Source organism: Patagioenas fasciata, chromosome 7 (assembly GCF_037038585.1).
Source record: "Patagioenas fasciata isolate bPatFas1 chromosome 7, bPatFas1.hap1, whole genome shotgun sequence".
Lineage (NCBI taxonomy): Eukaryota > Metazoa > Chordata > Aves > Columbiformes > Columbidae > Patagioenas > Patagioenas fasciata.
This window is the reverse complement of record NC_092526.1, coordinates 36,187,776-36,207,055: the sequence shown is the minus strand read 5'-3', so window position 1 is coordinate 36,207,055 and position 19,280 is coordinate 36,187,776. Positions and strand designations below refer to the sequence as shown.

Genomic DNA, 19,280 nt, shown 5'->3' with positions numbered 1-19,280 from the left:
TTTAATGGGATTGACGGAGCGGGCGGGTAAATGCTCCTGCAGGGTGGGAGAGGCAGCTCCAGGACGGCTGCACCGGGTGTTGCTCTAGCTCAGCAGCGAAATGCAGTGTTGGGGCCCTTCCTATCATTATTAGTGCCCCATGGGCCAGGGGCTGCAAACCTGTTTCGGGTATCCTGACCACCTGCCCAGACCTTCCCATGTGCTGACGCGGCCGGTGCTTCTCCAAGAGCAGAGATGTTGTTGCTGGGTGCTGCCTGTGCCAAGGTGCAGGTGAACATGGAGCTGCTTTACAACCCCGACTTCCTCCTTGCTGCACCTCCAGGCTCTGCCTGGCCTGGCCCTGCTCCCCCAGCTCCCGCTGTGCTGGTTCTGCAGGGAGAGACACGGGGCAGGTTCAAGGGCATCACCTTTTGCCCACCCTCCTGCCTTCCCTGTGCCTGTCAGCGGGTCTGTGCCCCAGTGCTGGCTGCACTGTCGTGGGGCCATCTCCCCTGGCAGACCTCCATGCAAAGTGCTTGGCTGACACCAGGGCAGTTTCCCATCGTAAAATTTCTTCCTGCTGTGCTTTAAAGTTTGAGAACCACGAAGGACAGATAATGAGGCTCATCTTTTCCCAGGCAAACAAACACTGCCCGCCGCGGGGGGGGGACGACATGCTGCCAGGGAGGCAGCTCTTTCGAAAGCCGCCCAAATAGAAACCAGTGGTGCTCCGATGGTGGCTCGGCCGCTCGTAGCCACAACTTCCCAAGCCCCAGCCAAAAAAGCCCTCCTGCCCTGCAGGCTTCAAGCTCCAGCAAAGCTTTGTCATTTTTCATCTCTGCATGGCTCCTCCACGGTCCTGCTGTCCCCCCACCCCTGTGCCTGGCTCCCACCCACTCCCTCCCAGCTGCATCTCACGGCTGGTGGCCCTGTGCTGCTGGGTGGCCCTGGGCAGGGGCACCCTGGTGCAGGGACATACAGGGTGCCCCAGCTCCCAGCAGGCAGCCCCTGCCAGCTCAGCGGCTGGGACAGCACGGCGGCCAAAAAAAATGTCACCCTGGCAACCCTGCAGGATGACTGGCCTGTCTTCCCTCCTTTGAGCATCGGGGAGGAGTTGGAAACACTGGCTACCACAGCCCAGGCGTGTCCCTGGCAGTGGCTCCAGGGCCGGCACTCATGCACCCATGTCCCCCTCCCAAAGCGGGTTCGGCGCGACGGCTGCCCCTGCACTGTGAAGGGCAGCATGTCCCCGGGCTGCCGGGCAGCTCAAGAAGCCATGACCCACGTGCCGTGGGAGCAGCAGGGGTGCCATGAACTGTTGGCACTGCTGAAAAACAGTTGCTTGTGCACGGTTGCCTTGAGATGCTTCTGTTACATGCAGCAGAGGTGTGGGCAGGGGGCTTAGTCCCGCTGCCACCGTGGTTTTTCATGGGGGGTCTTAGCGAGAAGGCTGGGGAGAAGCGGAAGCCATAGGATTGAGGCCAGGGGGGCAATAAGGGACAAGAAGGCAAAGGACACCATTTGGCAAGCGTCTGTGCAGAAAAACAAAGGTTGCAGCAGGCAGAGGGAACTGAAAAACACAGACGGGCAGGGCTGTCCCATCTGTGCCAACCCCCAAGCAGTGTCTGTGGCAGATCCTGCCACTTTGATGTGCCATTTGTCCATGTTAAAGCCACATTCTCCCAGCTGCAGCCCCTGGGTGTGAGTGCTCAGGACAACTGACATAAGTCAGTTTTTCATCTCTCTGCTATAGCCATTTTTCTGCCCCGGAACCCTGTGTCTGCTGATGGTCCAGACCCACCAGGACAGCGGTGGAGGAGCTGGTCCAGGAGGGACGTCTGCTGCAAAGGGCAGCACCATGCCCTCCCTTCAGCTGACATCTTCAGCAAGGATCTGGGAAGGAATGACATGACAGCATCTTGGTCTGCAAAAGACATCCCTCCTTTCTGGAGGTGAAGCACGTACAGACATGAAGGTGGGCGTTTGGGAAATGACCCAAGTAGCTCAGGCAGGGAGTGGGAATAATTGGAAATCCAGATATTCCCCCAATTAGGAAAACTGGCAAACACAAAAGCTTGGCTGAGTGGGGAGCACGTTACCCGCCCATGTAGGCGGGGGATGAGCTAAGCCAGGTTGGGGTGCCGGAAGGCTGTAGTAGCATCGTGCCTGGGCCCAGCAGCCAGCTCTGGTGGACGCGTTAGCAAGGGGCAGAAGGAAGTGTTATGGGGGTAGCCGGAGGCTTGGCCGGCAGCAGAAATGCTCCAGGATCTGGAGCCCACCTGCATTCTTCCTATGGATGCAAGGAGAACAGGACAGTGTGAATTGCTGCAGCTCAGCAGGGAGGTGAGCCAGGGCCAGCCACTGCAGCATCACCTCCTAGCTCAGCAGCGACAGGACAGGCTCCTGTCTGCAGCCCCCCGCATCATATGGCACAGCCCCTGTCATCACAGAGCCTAGAGTCCTGCGCATAAAGCTGGGTGGGCAGGGGACCTCAGCCCCAGACACGTCCTGGGGCCTCTGCCTCCATCTCTGGGCCACATGCTGTGGAGAGTTATTGTCTGGTGGAGTCACAACATGATGGAGACAGCCTGTCCCACTCCCAAGCTGGATATCCACAAAAAAAGAAGCAAGCAACACTCGAGAGAGAAGGGCAAGCGAGAGCATTTTCTCCACAGCTAGCAGATACACAGGTACTAATTTAGCAGAGCCATGGCTCAGAGCTTACCCCCCCATGCACAGCAACTTCCTCCCCAGGGAAGGAGAAGGGAGACCAGAGGAGGGATCCCCCTTCTTATGCCAGGGCTTGGGAACCCTGTGCAGTGTCAGTAGGAAGAGAGCCAGCCCGAGACCTCTGGACCACGGGCATCCTTCCTGCTCTCTGCCTGCACCCTCGGGCAGTGTCTGTTCCCTCCATGCAGCCTCCCCAGCAGACACGGACACCTGGGATGTCCTGGCAGCCCCTGCTCCCTCTCGGCTTCTCTATGACTCATCCACTCCAGGGGAAAATCAAGACCTCAGCACACATCAGATGAAGGACCTAGAGAAGCATTTCATGGGAAAGGGGACGAGACGGATGCTTCTTGCATGCCTCATCACAGCGTCTCACCCTTGGGTCTCTGCCTCTTGGCTGCCTGTGGGAAATGGTACTTGTTTCCCTTCCTGCTGCACAGTCACGCTCGTACACCACCAGTGGAAGATAAGAAGGGTACAGCTCTGCAGCTGCATGAAACCTTGCTGCATCCACACCGCAGGTACGAGGTGCAGGTCTGGTCCCCCAAAGCTTCAGAGGGACCTATTGGAGCCAGGGTGAGTAGCATCCGCAACACTTGAGGGGATGGAGCAGCTGCCTGAGGGGCAAGACTACCCGGGTGGGGGGGGCTCTGGAAGGAAATGAGGGGGTGGGAGGGGAGGACAATGGAGGGCTATATACTGACAGAGCTGGTGGACAAGGTGATGCAGAGCTGTTACTCACCACAACCTGCAACACCAGCATCAGGGCCACCTGCTGAGGCTCAGCAGAAAGAGGCTGAGCAGATCCCAGCAGACATTCCTGTCCCCAGCCACCGCTTGCTCTCAGAGTAGGATGGGGAGGTGATCCTGAAGACCCTAGACCGGCACATCCCCACCAATATCCCTGATGCCATGACTACAGACACCAATGGAGCAAAAGGGGACCAGCCCACAGAGAATGCCCAGGCTCACAGCATCTCCAGCAGCATCTCTTGCTGTTGCCCATGGAGATGTGTGCCAGCCTGTATCCTCATCACCTACCCAGGAGAGGACACCGTGTCCCCCCCTGCCCCTTCTCACTGTGTGCCCTGCCCAAAACCCCCATCCCTCTGCAGGGCTGGGGCTCCTTGGTAACACTGACCATCCGTGGTTCTGCCAAACCCTGCAAGGCTGGGAGAGCTCCTGAAGTCTTCCCAGAAACGCCCTGGTCGGCTGTGATGTCTGAATTGCTCATGCAAGGGAGGAGTCATTCCACACTGGGACACTCTGGTTGCCAGCTCCAGCCCCTCCATGTCCCTCCTACAGCTGGCGGGGGCCCCCCATAGCCTCTAGCTCAAGGTTGGGATGTGTCCTCTGGGCTCTCCCTCTGCTCACATGGCTGCCTGGTGGGTGCTGTGCCCCATCAAGCTCTGCTCACACTCCCACCTCCCTTTTTGCCCCCATGAACTGCCGTTCAATTCAAATCAATGTCTGCCTGCCTTGCTTGGTGTGAGCTGGGGCCAGCAGCCACAGAGCAAGCAAACTCATCCAGATTCCTGTGTTCCTTCCCCAGCCCTTTCAGAGAGACTTCTTGAAAAGCAGTTTATGTTTAACATGAGAAAAAGAGCATGTTTCCTCTCCTGCCTGCATTGACAAACAGGTGCTTGCTCAAGGGAGAGCCCTGGAATGAGGCCAGGCAAGATGAGGTCTCCAGGAGGGAGCCGGGTCTGGCACAGTGATGGGGTCGAGCTCAGGCTGCCATTTGGGGGCAAAGCCCTGGAAGCATCACCCTCAGCTTGCCAGGCACAATGCTGACGGGCTGTAAGCCACGGTTGTCTCTGGCTCAGACACAGGGTGTGGGATGCAAGTGGGGGTACATGGGTGGTGGCTGGAGGAGGGACCAGCAGGGCACTGGGAATGCTGTGTCAGTGGTGATGCATTCCTTCATTTTCTCTGTGTGGAAATAACACTGAGAGCAAAAAGCACCAAAATTGAAGGTCCTGGCACACAGCAGTGCTGCTTCCTTGGAGGGCCTCCCGGCAGCCCTAAGGTTGTCATGTCCTCTCTCCCAGACTGCACCCAGCATCTCCCCTGGAGAGAAAGAGTCAACTTTGACTCATCTCCCCCTAAAAAAAAAAAAAAGAAAAAATTCGAGTCCTTTGCTCCAGCAAGACTCAAAATAGGAGTTATTTCCTCCTTGGGAAGAGAAAATTCCCATCTCTCCACAGAGGATCTTGTGCTGGGTGTCTCTGTAGGACCAGACCGCCTCAGGCTGCCCAGCATCTGGATGCCTCGAGGTTCTGCCAAGATGCACTGAGCCGCCAGGCTTCCTGCAGCCTGGGAGGGGGTCTGGGCCCTGAGAAGGATTGCTCCTCTGAGGATACCCACGCTCTAAGATCCTTGTACCCACCTTGCACAGGGTAGCACTAGGACATCACCATGCTCCTGCTGACAGTCATCGTGTCTCATCCCTTTCTGGCCCAGCTGGTGCTGGCTGCTTCCAAGCTGTCCAGGACTAACTGACATTAGCTTGTCTCTTCAGGATAACCCCTCCAGGATTTCTATTCCAATTAATGAGCCCCTCCTGCTTTTCTGGGAAAAAAAATGAGCTGGGTTGGGTGGGGGTGGGAATGGCTCCCAGACAAAGACCTGTCTGCTGTGGCCATCCCACTCCTGTGCACCCTGCTTACCTTCTGGTGCCTGCAGCAGATTTGCTGAGCTGTTCACCACTGGTTTGAGCACATTTGGCAGGACAGTCCTCGAGCCTGCTCCCAGCCCTCTTGCTTCCCTGTTTATATCTGACTTGCTGCGTTTTTTCAGCTTTTCTGCTCTTTTGGCAGACCTTCTGCTCCTCAGCATCAACCTTTTTTCCTGTCTTCCCTGTTCCTTCCCATCAGCTGTGTGGAGATTTTATGAGATTGCCCTGTTGCTCTTTGCTCCATATTTTACTGAGGCCCTTAATACAGCATTTTTCTGCAGCCTCCAGGCAGCTTGGAGGCCTCTGGCTTCCTGGACCACACCACTGAGAGTTTTGGGATTGGCCTGCGTTTGTCTTTTTTTTTTTTTTTTTGTTGACACATTTCCTCATTTTTACACAGTCTCTTGTCTTGAAATCAAATAACCACATGCTGGCTTTATTCATCCTGCTTTTCCTTTACCATAAAATGAAAACCAAGTGGTATCACAGCTGGGCTAGACCCTCCCAAGCTAAGCCTCATGTGCTGTGCAAGAGCAGATACAGAAAAGCACCTTCTGGTGGTTCTTAGGCTGTTTCTGGGGGTATGGCACCATGTACTGCATTCAAGGGTTTTATCCTTATGCCTTGTTCCCTGACACTTCAATCCAGTCTGCAAGCGGATAATTGAAGTGTCCCCTTATAACAGCCTCCCCTAAAATGACTAAGCATCTGGCTTTAGGTGTCTGGCGTTGGTGTGAGAGCACTTGTGGGTTTGCCCTTGCTCAGTTGCCCAGGCATGCACTGGCTGCTCTCCCAGCACTGCAGGAGATCCAATTTGCCTTCTTATTTATCACAGTTATGCTGTTTGTTTTCCTGCTGGCATTTTCAGGAAGCATACTGAGTGTTAGTTGAGTTCCCCACTTCAGTCCCATCAGGCCAAATGAGGTGCTTTCCCCCAGCCGCCTGCTTCTGGTTTAAGTTCTCTCTGGCACAGCAATTATCAGTGACAGCTGTCTGCTTCTTATACCATGAAGGAACAGGACCTCTGTCCTGTGTCTGTCCCTGGCATCCCAAGAGGTGCCCAAGTCCCACCATATCTAAACGCCTCCTCTTTGACCCACTGTCTCATCCCCACCCCGAGACTCTAGATCTCATCATGTTTCCTAGGTCTCACCTGTGGAACTGGCAGGGTTTTGAATAGCACCACAGGCAGGTCCTGAGCATCAGTGTCTGGCCAAGCAGCCTGGACATGGCTGCCCACTCACCCTTCAACACTCACCTACCAAACGGTGTGGCACCATCAGCTTCTCTGCCGTAGCCAGAGCATCTCCTCAGTGTGTGAAGGCAGCAAACATCAGGGCATCTTGTTGGGCTTGCTTACTGGGTACAAAATAGCTGCCACCTGGCACCGCTTTCCCAAAAGAGCTTGACCTGCTGCTTAACCCCAGTGATGAGAAAACAGGCCTTTTTCTCCCAGCACTTAAGAGCTGCCTTTGGCTCGTCTTCACTTGCTCAGAAAACACCCCCAAACAGGTCAGCACTTTCTTCACAGCAAAGGTATGTGAGGAATTTCTCCTAAGGCAGCTGGACCCTTTCCAAAGAAGGCGAGCAGCCAAATTCCCACCTCTCAGCCCCCCGAGCAGAGAAACAAGGTGCAAACTTGGACCCTGAAGGCTTGCTGTGCACTTCCACTTCTGCCCTTGTGTCCGCTGGAGCTGGGGAAGAAGGGGTCCTCTCCACTCCACTCCCATGCACCAGGGAAAGGACTGCTCTTGCCCCGTCTCTCCCAGAAAGACCTTTAGCTGTCACAGCTGTCCCCAAACGCAGCATCTAGAAGACACAGGTGTGGGTTTGCAGCTTTCCATGCTCCCTTCTCCACTCTCAAGCAGTGCTTGGCACTGCTGGGTAATGGGCAAGAGGAGACTCCTGATGTGCAGGCTGCATGGGGGTTCCTCAGGCACCTGCTGGTATCACTGCTTCCTGTCATTTATCATTTTTTTTGAATCTCAGATTCCTTCTCAAAGCTCCACCTGCTAGGTTCACATGCCGAGGCTAGACACTAGGCTTTCCCACAAAAGCCCACCCCCCAGCTCTCCTGGCATGGAGAGACACTTGCAAATGTGTCCCCACAGGCATGTTTTCCACCTGCTCCAGCTCAGCAGGTCCTGTGGAGCTTTTGCCGGCACAGCGCAGAGCCCTGCAGAGAGCACGGTGAGCACGGGCGCAGAGCCCTGCAGAGAGCACGGTGAGCACTCTGTCCTGGCAGAGGACAGACAGGCTTGGCAAGCTGGAGAAGAAACACACCCTGCAGGCATGGATACCAAACCACCCCCTGCATGTGGTAAAGCCAACTGTACCTGAAATTACTTATCCACGTATCTGGAACTTCCTGCTATTTATGAACGTGACTGCTGGCTGCAGAAATAAAGCTGCTTATCTGTGTTGTGCTGTAGATTCACAACTCTGCTTTGCAGCAGCCCCAGCCTCTCCAAGGCCCCTGGAGAAGGTGGACACCCCCCCTCCCCATCCTGGCCCTGAGCCCCTGAAGCTGGCTTCTTGGCACACCACCCTGGCAACACAGCTGGACACTCATCTGTTTTCATTTGTCTGGCTACAATTAATGGGTAGGAAAGTTGGCTTTTTTATCCTGCCTGTCTTCTAGGATGGCAAAAAACCATCTCCAGGGAATGTGTCCCCCATGTGCATTCACTAACAGAATGCCAAGGACCCTTGAAAGCCAAGCAGCCAGGAGAGCAAACAAGCAAGTCAGCCTTGGCCACTCAGTGATGTTTTCCAAAGCTTCATGACCCAGATGCACCTGGGATTTCACAGAAGCAAAGACACCAAATGCTGGAGCTGCTCTGGGCTCTGATGGAGCATCTCTACAAATGTGGTATCCAGCTCTTCCTCTTTACCTGAACAAGCATATCACCCCCAGAACACATCAACAAATTTCACTTTTTGAAGAGAGGTGCAGGGAAATAGGTCACAGGCAGTTGGGCACAACCACACGCAGGTCCCTCAAACCCCACCTTGAGGAGTAGCCCAAATCAGAGCTGAACCCTTGAGTGGCCCACACCTCATGTTCAAACCTTGACCTGCATTAAGTGTCTGGACCCTGACGGCACTAATAGGTCTTGATGACCGTGAACGGACTCAACTCTGATCCCCACTCACACATCCTCCGGCTGTGGGCCGTGCGATCGCTTCATCTGAGCCCTGAGCTCTGTGAGGAAGCATTTATTGACACCTCTGTCTTCAGGTAGACCTTGGACCTGTCTAACAGGTAGCTTATCTCAGGTGCTGTTTCCTGTGTGAACCTCATACTTGTGTGGCAGACAGCTTGTGTTTAGCCCATCTGCTGGATGGACAGATGGCGGAGGTGGCTGGTCTTTGTGTCTTGCCCCATCTCTCGGATGGAGCCCTCAGGTCCACGCTGCAGCCTTGCTCCCAATGGTGCCTCCAGCCCCCTCTCCTGCTGCTCCTGTCTGGACATCATCTCCATCCTCTCACTGTGGCTGCTGATGGACCCTGTTAACTGCACACAGCACAGCTGAGAGCAAGCTCCTGCAAAGCAGGTCAGGGCTGGAGCACAAGAGGCAACGTCCCTCCTGCACTTGCTCTGGGGAGCCTCCACTCAGGCTGGCCAGCTGCCAAGGCAGGGCTATACTGCCGGCCCCTTACCCAGGCCGGGCTTGTTCCCTTCCCCTCAAAGGATGTGCATTTTAAGCCAAGAGTAGGATCCCTAGCACCTGCAAGAGCAATTTTGTTGGCACCCTGCCTATTTTCTGGCACAGAACCTGACTGGCTGGCTGCATCCTCCTCAGGAAGGAGGTCACCTGGGTACCTTGGCCTCCTTTTCATCAGCAGCCATCCTCTATGGTGCTGTGACGGGATGCCCTGGCTGCCGGGAATTGTCCTTGGTCACCCTTTGGTGGGACTGCCCTGCCCTCTGCTGATCTTCGCAGCAGCAAGCTGGGAGCTGAGGAATTGGCCAGCAGCCAGCAGCCTCCCTGGGCTTCCAGGCAGTGAATGCAGGGGAGAAAACCTCTACAGATGCCTGGGGGGTAAATATTCCAGAAGAAAGCTGCTCTCCTGGCTTGTGCACACTCTGCAGGGTGGTGGTGTGTAAAAGCAGGACCGCTTTTCCCTGTGTGCTTGCTACTTTGCTGGAAAATCAGATGGGTTTGGTCTCAGGATGGCAAATAGCAAGAGAGATGCTTGGTCCTGCTGCTCCAACGAGTTGGGTTGCTGGTGCTGTAGCTGGGCTGTGAAGGACTGCCTGGGGGTGCACCCTGCCTCAGAGGAGATGCAGGAAGCTTTGGGGGTGCCCTGGGTGGGAGCCATTACCTCTCCCAGCAGAACCATGCAGACTGCAGGGCAGCAAGGCAGAGTCCTGCCAGCTTCTGAGTATGGCAAGGTGTTTTCTCAAGACCTCCTGGGACAAAATGGCTCCATAAGGCAACTACCTGGTGGCTCCTGCCATGGCTCCTGCCATGCTCTGGGAGGCACCTAGGACAGCTCTGCGGGTCCAGAGCACCATGTTAGTAGGGTCTTGGCCACAGTGCCCTGCCCTGGAGTGCTGGGTCAGCTGAAATATGGTGAATTTCCACAGGTAGCTGGGGGGAGACACGGCCAGGACAGCTGTCCAGAAACTAGGTTTCAGTGAGCTGCAGTCAGGAGTTCACAGTCACTGCTCCAGGGAATAGTTTGCTCAGAAAAGCAAACTGCACCATACAGTGAGGGACTGTCTTTAATTTGTATTTTATTTCATGATTATTGTTTCTTTTTTTGCCATTCCATTAAACTGTTCTTATCCCAACTCACAAACTTTGCCTTTTGTCTCCCTATTCTCCTCCCCATCCCATGGGGGGGCAGGGGAGGGGTGAGCAAGCACTACATGCTTTTAGTTGCCACCTGGGCAACCACAAGGGCTGGTGCTGGACACAAGCCCTGCCTCTGCCCACTGCCCCGTGCCGGCAGCAATCAGCAGATGTACCCCCGTGGGGATCCCGTCTCCCCCTTCTCCCTCCTCCCTCCCACAACCATGTACCCTCAGGGACTTCCTAGAACCTCAGGGACAGTATTTGTGGACATCTCCAAGGACAAGTTTTTCAGGGATCTCCACAGCTCTGGGCTGTGTCCACACACTTTATTGGAAAAATTAAAGGCTCCAGCAGGAGATCCAAAGAGCTAAGTGGTTTATAACCTAAGTTGAAGCTGAGCTCTGATCATTTATGGTAGTGTTCCAGAGACTTCTCTCAGCCAAGGCATTTGATTGGTGACTGGCCTTGTCTGTTGGCCAAGAGGCGTGTGCATGACCATATTGGTGTCTCCCTCTAGGAGTTCCTGGGGCTTTCAGGGAGCGGGGTGTGGGGTTGGGGAGGGCCTCTGCAGCAGTGGGGAACAGGCCTGTCCCCTCTTCCCCCAGGGATGTCCCCAGGGGGTGGGATGGGCCCCAGCCAGCTGCAGCCACTCCCCTGTGGCCCAGCTCAGCCAAAGGAACACGGCTGAAGTGAGTTATCTAGATATCTAGGCTTTCCTTCAGCCTCACTGTTTTTCTTCTGTAGGATGTTGCTCTGAGAAGTGTAGGAAGAGCTTTTGTCCTCTTCCTGTCCCTGTCTTTCTCTCCTCCACTGCATCTGGAGTTCAGCTCTGCCTGTATTTTGACCATGGTGGCACACTGGAGCAATTCACCATTGCTCTGGGCAACGTGCAGTGCCGTCTGCTGGCCAACACAGTTTATCCATCTAGATTAATTTCTCCCAATTCCCACATCCGCTGTCCCCACCACCAGCACCAGGCTACAGCGCTCACACTGGCACTGCTTAGAGGTGCCCCTTCTGGCTGCGATCTTAAAGATCCAGCAAACCCCAAGGCATCTCATTTCCCCATAGGAAGCCTCTGAGGAATAGCTCCTGTGCTTCATGGAACCCCATGTTTTATCCATGAGCTTGTCAAAACATTCAAGGCTCTTCCAGAACAACATCAGAGAGCATGTAGCTATTTCCAAACCCATGGCTCCAGAGGGGTAGGTGCAACTGAAGCAATTAATCCCGTATAGTAAAGGTGACATTTTGGTGAGATTTTCTAGCAAAGCCATATGACTGGCATATAGCGCTGGAGACTGACTACAGTCCCAGGGAGATGGGGGTTTTGGGGCCTGAAAGAGCTTTGCCTCAGGGCAAAAGATCATGGGGAAAAAGCAAACAACCACTATCAAACACCTGTGCTGCTCTCCTAGATCAGTGCTCAGATTTCTCAGACTGAGACTGATGAACCCTCAAGCATGGGTACACCCTGGGTACACCATGCCTTGTGCCTCCACTGCAATTTAGGAACAACGCAGGGTAAACAGCCTTCCTGCAGCAACCAACCCCCCTGACATCCCAGCCCCAGAGAGGCAGAGAGCTCCGGCCATCTTTGCTTTAAATCACTTGGGCTCAGTGCTTACTACACAGGCACAAAGATGCATTTACTCAGGGTTTCAAACACATCTCTTCAAAAAAAGACTCTGGGAAATAGCACAAGGAAAACACAGGAAGAGCACGGGGACATGTCCTAGAGCTGGGAGAAACCCTTGTGCAGAAACAAAGGATAAAAACCTGTAGATTGTGAAAACATAATGTGTAGAGCACAGGAGGTAGAAGAGATCAAAAATAAATTTCAAATTCTGAAGAGAATGCCATAACAGCTCCCTTTGAAAAACAAAACAGATTTTGAACACTGATTTTGACAAAAATGGCAGCATTTTGCCTGGAAACAGGAAACTGGAGCCAGTTAAAGAGGCAACTCGGACCCCTCAACAATCCCATCAGCAAGAAACAAATGGCAGGTCATGGCTGGAAGAGTGTTTGTGGACATCTACCAGGACAAGTTTTTCAGGGATCCCCACGACTCCGGGCTCTGCTCAAGAGCTTTGTTGGAAGCATTAAAGGCTTCGGCAGATGAACCAAAGGGCAACGGGTTTTCTGGTCACTTTTCCTACCACACTGCATGCCTGGGGGACTGTTGCTGAGCACAAGAACCCTTTTTCTCTCCTTCTCCCATGCCCTAGGGACACTGGGGACCAAAGCAAGACCCACTGGTTGGAAACAGAAGAGTAGTAACTCAAGATCTGCAGGTTCAGACACTGAATAAACTGTTTAATCAAGGAAGAACATATGGGGGTGCTGGGATCAGTCCTGCGCAGAGCCCCAGCAGCACAGCCAGCCATTGCCCCAGAGAGAAGGCCGCCGCCTCCTCCACGCCTGGCGGAGTCGGCCCTGCAGTTCCTGCAGCCGGGATCTGGAGGAGCCATTTGCCACTGCAGCTTTCAGCTGGGGCAGGGTGCGAATTGCCTGGCGTTGGACGTAGGGACCGCTGTCCCCTAGCGCGCGTCGAACAGCTGGAACAGAGAGGAACAGAGCCAAGGTCAGAGCCTGGATCCGCGGGGACCCCAGGAACCCCTCCTGCCAGGGCCACCCCAACAGCTCTTCGGATGGCCAGGGGGAACAGCGGCCAACAGGATCGGGTGGAAGGAGCTGGCCACGAACAGCCCACATGTCCTTGAAACCTCTCTCTGCTCTGCCCCCACCGCCCCTCGTCTGCACAGGGAGCAGAGCCCTCCCCATTTGGGGCAGGGATTGCAGCTCCCTGGCCAGGGTCCTTCCTCCTCCCTGCCAGTCCCTGCTGACACCCCGCTGCCCTCACTCACCATGGTAGATGATCCATAACTTCTCCGGCTGAGCCCTCATGTGCTGCCCAAGGACCCCTGGGAACACAGAGCCCGTCACCGCTCCTGCTCGCCCCAGCAGCACAGCTGCCCCACATCAGCCCAGCCACACGTGCTCCTGCCCCTGGCAGCGCTGAGCTCGGGCTCTGCCCCAAGCGCGATGCCCACAGGCAGGGGAGGGAGAGGGCGGCAGGGAGCCCCGTGCACCCCACATCGGGCAGTGATGGCTCCAGAGCTGCTGGGCCGAGTCCTGCTGCCAGTGCAGCACCCGCGGCTGGGGCTGAGCTGAAGTGGGGCTGGGAGGAACCGCGGGGGGTTGTGCCTCACCAAGAAACGCAACGGCTGCCTCTCGTATGGAGTCCTGTGGGCTCTGCATGTACATAAGGGACTGATGCAGGTACTCTGCTGCTCTGCTGTGGCACTCTGCCAGCTGGAGAGAGCGACAGGAGATGGAGACAAGAGCTGGGGCAGACTCTGCCCTTGGCCAGGTGGTCCCTGCGCCCAGGACTGGCCTCCCCTGCCAGGACACCCACAACACCCAGCCAGCAGCCGGCTGGTGCCAGGTCTGGAGGGAGCAGAGGGCTGGGTGCTCCCAGAGGAGCTGCGGGGCCATCCTGTCCCCAACCCCCAGCTGGGCCAGGGCTCCGTAAGCAGCCCTGGCCTTGGGCAAGGAGTGGAGCTTGGAGAAGAGCCCGTGGGGCCGCACACCCGAGGTATGGGAGCGTGTGTGGGCTGCAGGCTGGTGGCGATGGGCTGCAGCAGTGGGCAGGGGCACAGCTGCCAGCCCCACACACTGGGCACTGGGGGCTTGTCCAGGCTGGGGCTGGGGCTTCATAGCATCCTTACCAGGCACTCGCCGATCGCCTCTATCTGCTGATCCTTTGCCACCACCTGCCTGAGCTTCTCCTTCTTCAGGAACCGGGTAGCTTGCAGAAGGGTACCCCAACAGGTCTGTAGAGCAGCAGAGATCGAGAGATTGCACCACTGCCCATAGCACGGGACCTGCGTCCCCTGCACCTGGGCAAGGCTCAGGGCCTGTGCTGGCCTGTGGCAGGGAGATGCAGGAGGTGGGGAACTCGTCTGCCAGCAGATTGGTGCTCAGGCACAGGAGCAGGGCAACCCCCATCTCGGGCACTGGGTGGTGCCGGGGCAGCAGGACAGACGTCCCCCAGGGCTGCTGCTCTGGAGCCAAGGCCAGGAGGTGGCTGGAGCTCTGCAGTCTGTGAGGTGTCAGGGCAGGAAGCGGCTGAGCCACCTCCCATGGGGACACCAGCAGGTCAGAAATCCTCACCGCTGCCACGGCCTTGTTCTCATCATGCACGTGGAAGATCAGTGGGAGCAGGCTCTGGTGCACAAGCGTCTTCAGCAGCTTTTTTCCGTCACCTGCTACACGCTCTATCACCTCTTTGAAGATGCTGACGGAGAGCTGTTGCACGTACCAGGACTCCTGGTGGACAGGAAGAGGGCAAGACCTCAGCACCGGCTGCCTCAGGCGCACCTGGTCCTAGGTCTGAAAATCCACAAGGCAAAATGTTTGCTGGCAGCACCCAGAGCCCACGGGGACTGCACGAAGCCTTACGTTGTCAAAGAGAGGCCGGAGCCTTTCAGCCAGCTGCAGAGCGATGGGGGTGGAAATTGGGAAGCGTGGGTCACGGATCACTTTGCTGAGCACAGACAGGCTCATCCTGACCATATCCATGTCTGTGTCTTGCAGTACATCTGTGAGTCTGTGCACCAGGAACCGCATTTTTGGGACCTGCGTGGAACAGTTGGAGCAGTTGTGGCAGCTGGAGCCCACGCTACTGCCTCAGGGCCCAGACACCAACGGCCTGCCCCGAAGGACTCGGGCAGGTGAACAGGGAGGCAGGAGAGCTGGGAGCAGCTACCACAGCTCCCGTAGCCCAGCCAAGTCCAAGCCGCTCTGGTAGCCAGCACCCCTGCCCAGCCCCACGCCACCAGCACGGCTTCAGCCGCTGCCTCCTGCTCACCATCCTGGGTGTGCCGCAGAGCACGCTGAGGCCTTTGAGCACCAGGGAACGCATCATCCTGCAGTCGCTCTCCAGGTATCTTGGGACAAGCTGCAGGAAACTGTCAACCCTTACATCTGCGCCAGGGGAGGCCAGGATCTGAAACACACAGAGCAGTGACGGGGTGCCCGGCTGGCAGGACCCCAGCCCTCAGCAGCCTCTGATTGCTCGTCCTATGAGGAGCGAGAGCTGGCGCAAGGGGGGCACAAAGCACACACAGAGGCAAGTGTCCCCCCAGCAGCAGGCACCCAAGGGCACACAGAGGAGCCCACCCTCTGCCCCAGACCCACTGACTGGGCTCCCCCTGCAGCTGCGGCTACGAGAGGGCAGAGCGGTGGGAAGCAGCTCAGCGAGGCAGCGCTCGCCATCAGGCTCACCTCCACAAGGAACGCCATGGCAGGGAGCTCACAGCGGGGCTCATTCTTGCTGAGCAGCTCGACCAGGTAGGACACCACAGAGGCATTGAAGTGTCTTGATACACCATGGAACTCTCTGGCAAGGGGAAAAAGGCACCATTGGCCATGAGCACGGCAGGCAAACCTCTCCTGGGACTCCCTGTCCCCCTCAAGGGCCAAAGACCCCTTTCTGCTCCACTCCAGCCAGCAGCAGCATTTGCTCCCACAGGCCCGGGTCTTTTCCATACCCCTCACCAGGGGAAAGGCAGTGCCCAGCACCAGCAGGCTCCTTTTGGGGAGGAAACTGGAAAAAACACCCTTCCCACCCAAAAGCCTTCCCTTTCTCAGAGAACCCTTTCCTGCCCATGGGAACTCGTTCCCCAGGCTCTGCCCCCGGTCCTCAGCGCATCCTGCTGCCGCGGTGGCTGCCCTGGCTGGTGCTGCCTGCAGACAGACCTCGACTCTGTGCCGTCAGCCCAGGCCCTCGGGAGGGGACGCCGGCGCTTTGGGAGGTGGCTGCTCCTGTGCACCCAGCTCTCCCAGCCTTTGCCAGTCTGCTGGGCCATCACCGCCGACCAGTCCCTCTCACCCCGCACCAAGGGGATTGTGTGGGCTGCCCTGTCTGCAGGGCACCAGTGGCAGGGGGAGCAGGGAGAAGGGGGCTCTCACCTGGCCAGCAGCCCCATTGCGCAGTGGTGGGTCTCAGCGTGGAGGAGCGTGTCCCAGCCACGCTTACGTTCCACTTCAAAGGCTACAAGCCTATAGCCCAGGCGGCAGAGCAGTGCTTTCACAGTCAGCACTATAAACCTGCGTGCAGAGCAAAGCCCAGGTCACGCTGGGAGCCCTGGCTCCAGGCCCAGGGCCATGGGAGGGCTGGGAGGACTGGGATGGAGCACCTGCTGGGGCTGGTGGGAAGGCCGCCTTCCTCCTGGCATTCCCTCCAGAAAGTATCCACCTTGTCTGACATCTGCTCTGTGCTGTACAAAACTTGGAAGAGCAGAGCCAACAGGAGGCGAGGGAAATTCACCTTCAACCCTCTTGGGCACCTGGGCACGCGGAGGATCTCCCGCAGAACCCTGGTTGCCTGCAGAAGACAAAACAGCGAGAGACCGCGCTCAGTACCAAAACACGCCTGTGGCTGGTCCCGAGCGTGGACACAAGGGGAGCGCCTGGCCTGGCTGCTCCTGAACCTGCCCCTTCCCCGGGTTTCCAGCCACCGCGGGAGATGCAGTGGCGGGGGAGGACAGAGAACCGCCCGCAGAGGCGACCCTGGGGCTGAGCAAAGGCCTGGTCTGGTCACTCACAGCCAGGGCAAGGACGGCCTGTTGGTCCCCGTCAGAGGTGGACGTGCTGTGCAGCGGCCAGTCCTCCAGCACGCAGAGCAGCTCCTGAAACACCTTCTTTGTGGTCATGCTGGTGGTGACCATCATCCTCCACATGGCTGCAGCGGCTCTGCAGGCACAGAGCTCCGTGTCACTGGGGCTTTGGCCACAGCACCAGGGCCCAGGCAACCGTGCGGGCCCAGGCAACCGTGCGGGCCCAGGCTGGCCACCAGCCCTGGCTCTGCCCGCTGCCCCTCGCAGGCGGCACCCAGCGGCTCTGCCCCTGCGGGCAGGAGGCGGCTGAGCAGCGGTGCCTTGGTGGGCAGGGGGAGCACGGCAGCGGGCTCTGGGGTGACGTGCCAGGGCTGGGCAACAGAGGGGCCAGAGGGGCCTGAATATCTCTCTTTGTCTGCCAGCCTGCACGGGACAGGCTGTGCAGACCAATAGGCTCTAAAGGCTGGGGAGGTCGGAGCCCTCAAGGCAGGATTCCCAGTACCGGTCGCACGATGGGGCACAGCGCAGCAGGGCCACCACCACATCATGGGGGTGCGCGTCGGTGAGCTCCACAAGGGTGTTGTCCAGCCTGTGCTCGGCAGACTCATCCGTGTTGGTCGTGAACCACCGGTGGATGCACCGCACAATCCTGGGCACCTGGAGGAAGCACAGCTCAGAGCTGGAGTGCTGCCAGGGGAAAACATTTCCCCGGCTTCCTTCGACAAGTGCTGCCCTTCCCACCACAGTGTGCTGGCCTAGAAGGCTGTTGGGAGCCCAGCAGACCCGGCTTCAGGGGCCACAGGATCCCTGGGGGGACTCCAACCCTGGCCACAGGCTATTTACCTGCTTCAAAGTGGAGACCTCACTTTCCACAAGCGTATCCAGCAGAGCAGCACCAGCCTCTGCGTCATAGGTGAGTGCTTCTGTCATGGCCTCAGCGACCATGACGGTGGAGCCTTCACGGTCTTTAGGCTCGAAGGACGCCCAATACACCTGCGGGAGAAGGAAGGGCAGGGAAGAGAAGGATGCCACACCAAGGGCCCAACAGCGGTGCTTGGCTGGGCAGCGAGAGCAGGGCTGGCTGCAGGTACCTTTGCTCTGGGGTTGTGCAGGACATGGGTGTACTCCTGCTTCTGCATCTCTTCTGGCAGCTCCCAGTTGGGATCTGGCAAAGACCAAGCGTGGGCAGAGCTGAGGGGCTGCAGGAGAGGCTGGAGAACACAGCCGAGCCCCGTGACAGGGGCTGGTGGGCACACTGACCCCCGTCTCTCTGGCCGCAGGATGGGGCTGGGAGTGCCCGTGGATGGAGCGTGGCCAGACCCCAGTGTGGGGAACAGCCCTGTCCCCTCATCCCCTCTTTCCCTGGGGATATCCACGGGGATGGGTCCCAGCAGGCTGCAGCCACTCGCCCTGCGGCCCAGCCCGGCCACTGACCTGCCTGCAGCAGCTGGAGCTCCTGCACCTCTTCATGCTGCAATGGTGGGGCGGCCTCAGCGCCCTTCTCCTCCTCATCCTCACTCTTATTGCTCAGCCAGACCACCCTGGGTGTGAATGGGGGTCTCCACGCCATCCTGCTGCTGTCTGGCCTCAAGGGCTCCTGCTGCAGGGATAGGAGACGTGTAGGCAAAGCGTTGTAGACGTTAGACACGGATCAACAGGGAACAAGGTGTCTGCACAGGGGCTCCTGGCAGCTCCGCTTGGTCCTGTCCTGTCCCGTCGTGTCCTCCGGGCACAGTGAGGTGGTTGCTGTGCCACCAGCACCCTTATCACGGCGGGTCACAAAGGGCTCTGTGACACGGTGCCACAGGCATGTGCCCTAGGGCTCCCTCAGCCCAGCAAACCCACCCCACAGTGACACAGCATGGAAGGAGCTCCACAGGAGCCGGCTGAAGAGGCACAAATGGCAGTTCACAGCAGGAAGAGTGTGTGTAGACATCTCCAAGGACAAGTTTTCCAGGGATCCCCACAGCTCTGGATTCTGGTCTTGTTAGAAGCATTAAAGGCTTCAGCAGAAGAACCAGGTGCAAACTGGTGTCTGGTCACTTTTCCTACCACACTGCATGCCTGGGTGACTGTTGCTGAGCACAAATACCATTTTTGTAGGCTTCTCCCATGCCCTGGGGACACTGGGGACCAAAGCAAGACCCACTTGTTGGAGAAAGACGGGCGAAAGAACTATAGGAATAGCTCCCGTGCTTCACGGGACACCATGACGGGTGGGTTTGGGGCCTGAAAGAGCTTTACCTCAGGGCAAAAGATCATGGGGAAAAAGCAAACAACCACTATCAAACACCTGTGCTGCTCTCCTAGATCAGTGCTCAGATTTCTCAGACTGAGACTGATGAACCCCCGGGCATGGGTACACCCTGGGTACACCATGCCTTGTACCTCCACTGCAATTGAGGAACAATGCAGGGTAAACAACCTTCCCGCAGCAACCAACCCCCCTGACATCCCAGCCCC

The 19,280-nt window shown here is 57.3% G+C and overlaps 1 protein-coding gene across 1 annotated transcript; it reads right to left on the bottom strand.

Moving 5' to 3' along the window:
- Positions 1–12,328: 12,328 nt before the first annotated feature.
- On the bottom strand, positions 12,329–18,387 carry LOC136103241 (maestro heat-like repeat-containing protein family member 6). The gene is made up of 15 exons (XM_065841214.2): positions 18,252–18,387; positions 17,909–17,982; positions 17,661–17,810; positions 17,320–17,474; positions 16,806–16,953; positions 16,398–16,585; positions 16,171–16,308; positions 15,484–15,598; positions 15,068–15,205; positions 14,659–14,835; positions 14,371–14,526; positions 13,926–14,030; positions 13,407–13,509; positions 13,062–13,118; positions 12,329–12,752 (listed from the first exon to the last, which is right to left on the bottom strand). Exons 1-15 carry the CDS (start codon positions 18,385–18,387, stop codon positions 12,544–12,546), a joined length of 2,049 nt encoding a protein of 682 aa, XP_065697286.1. The 3' UTR covers positions 12,329–12,543.
- Positions 18,388–19,280: the final 893 nt, after the last annotated feature.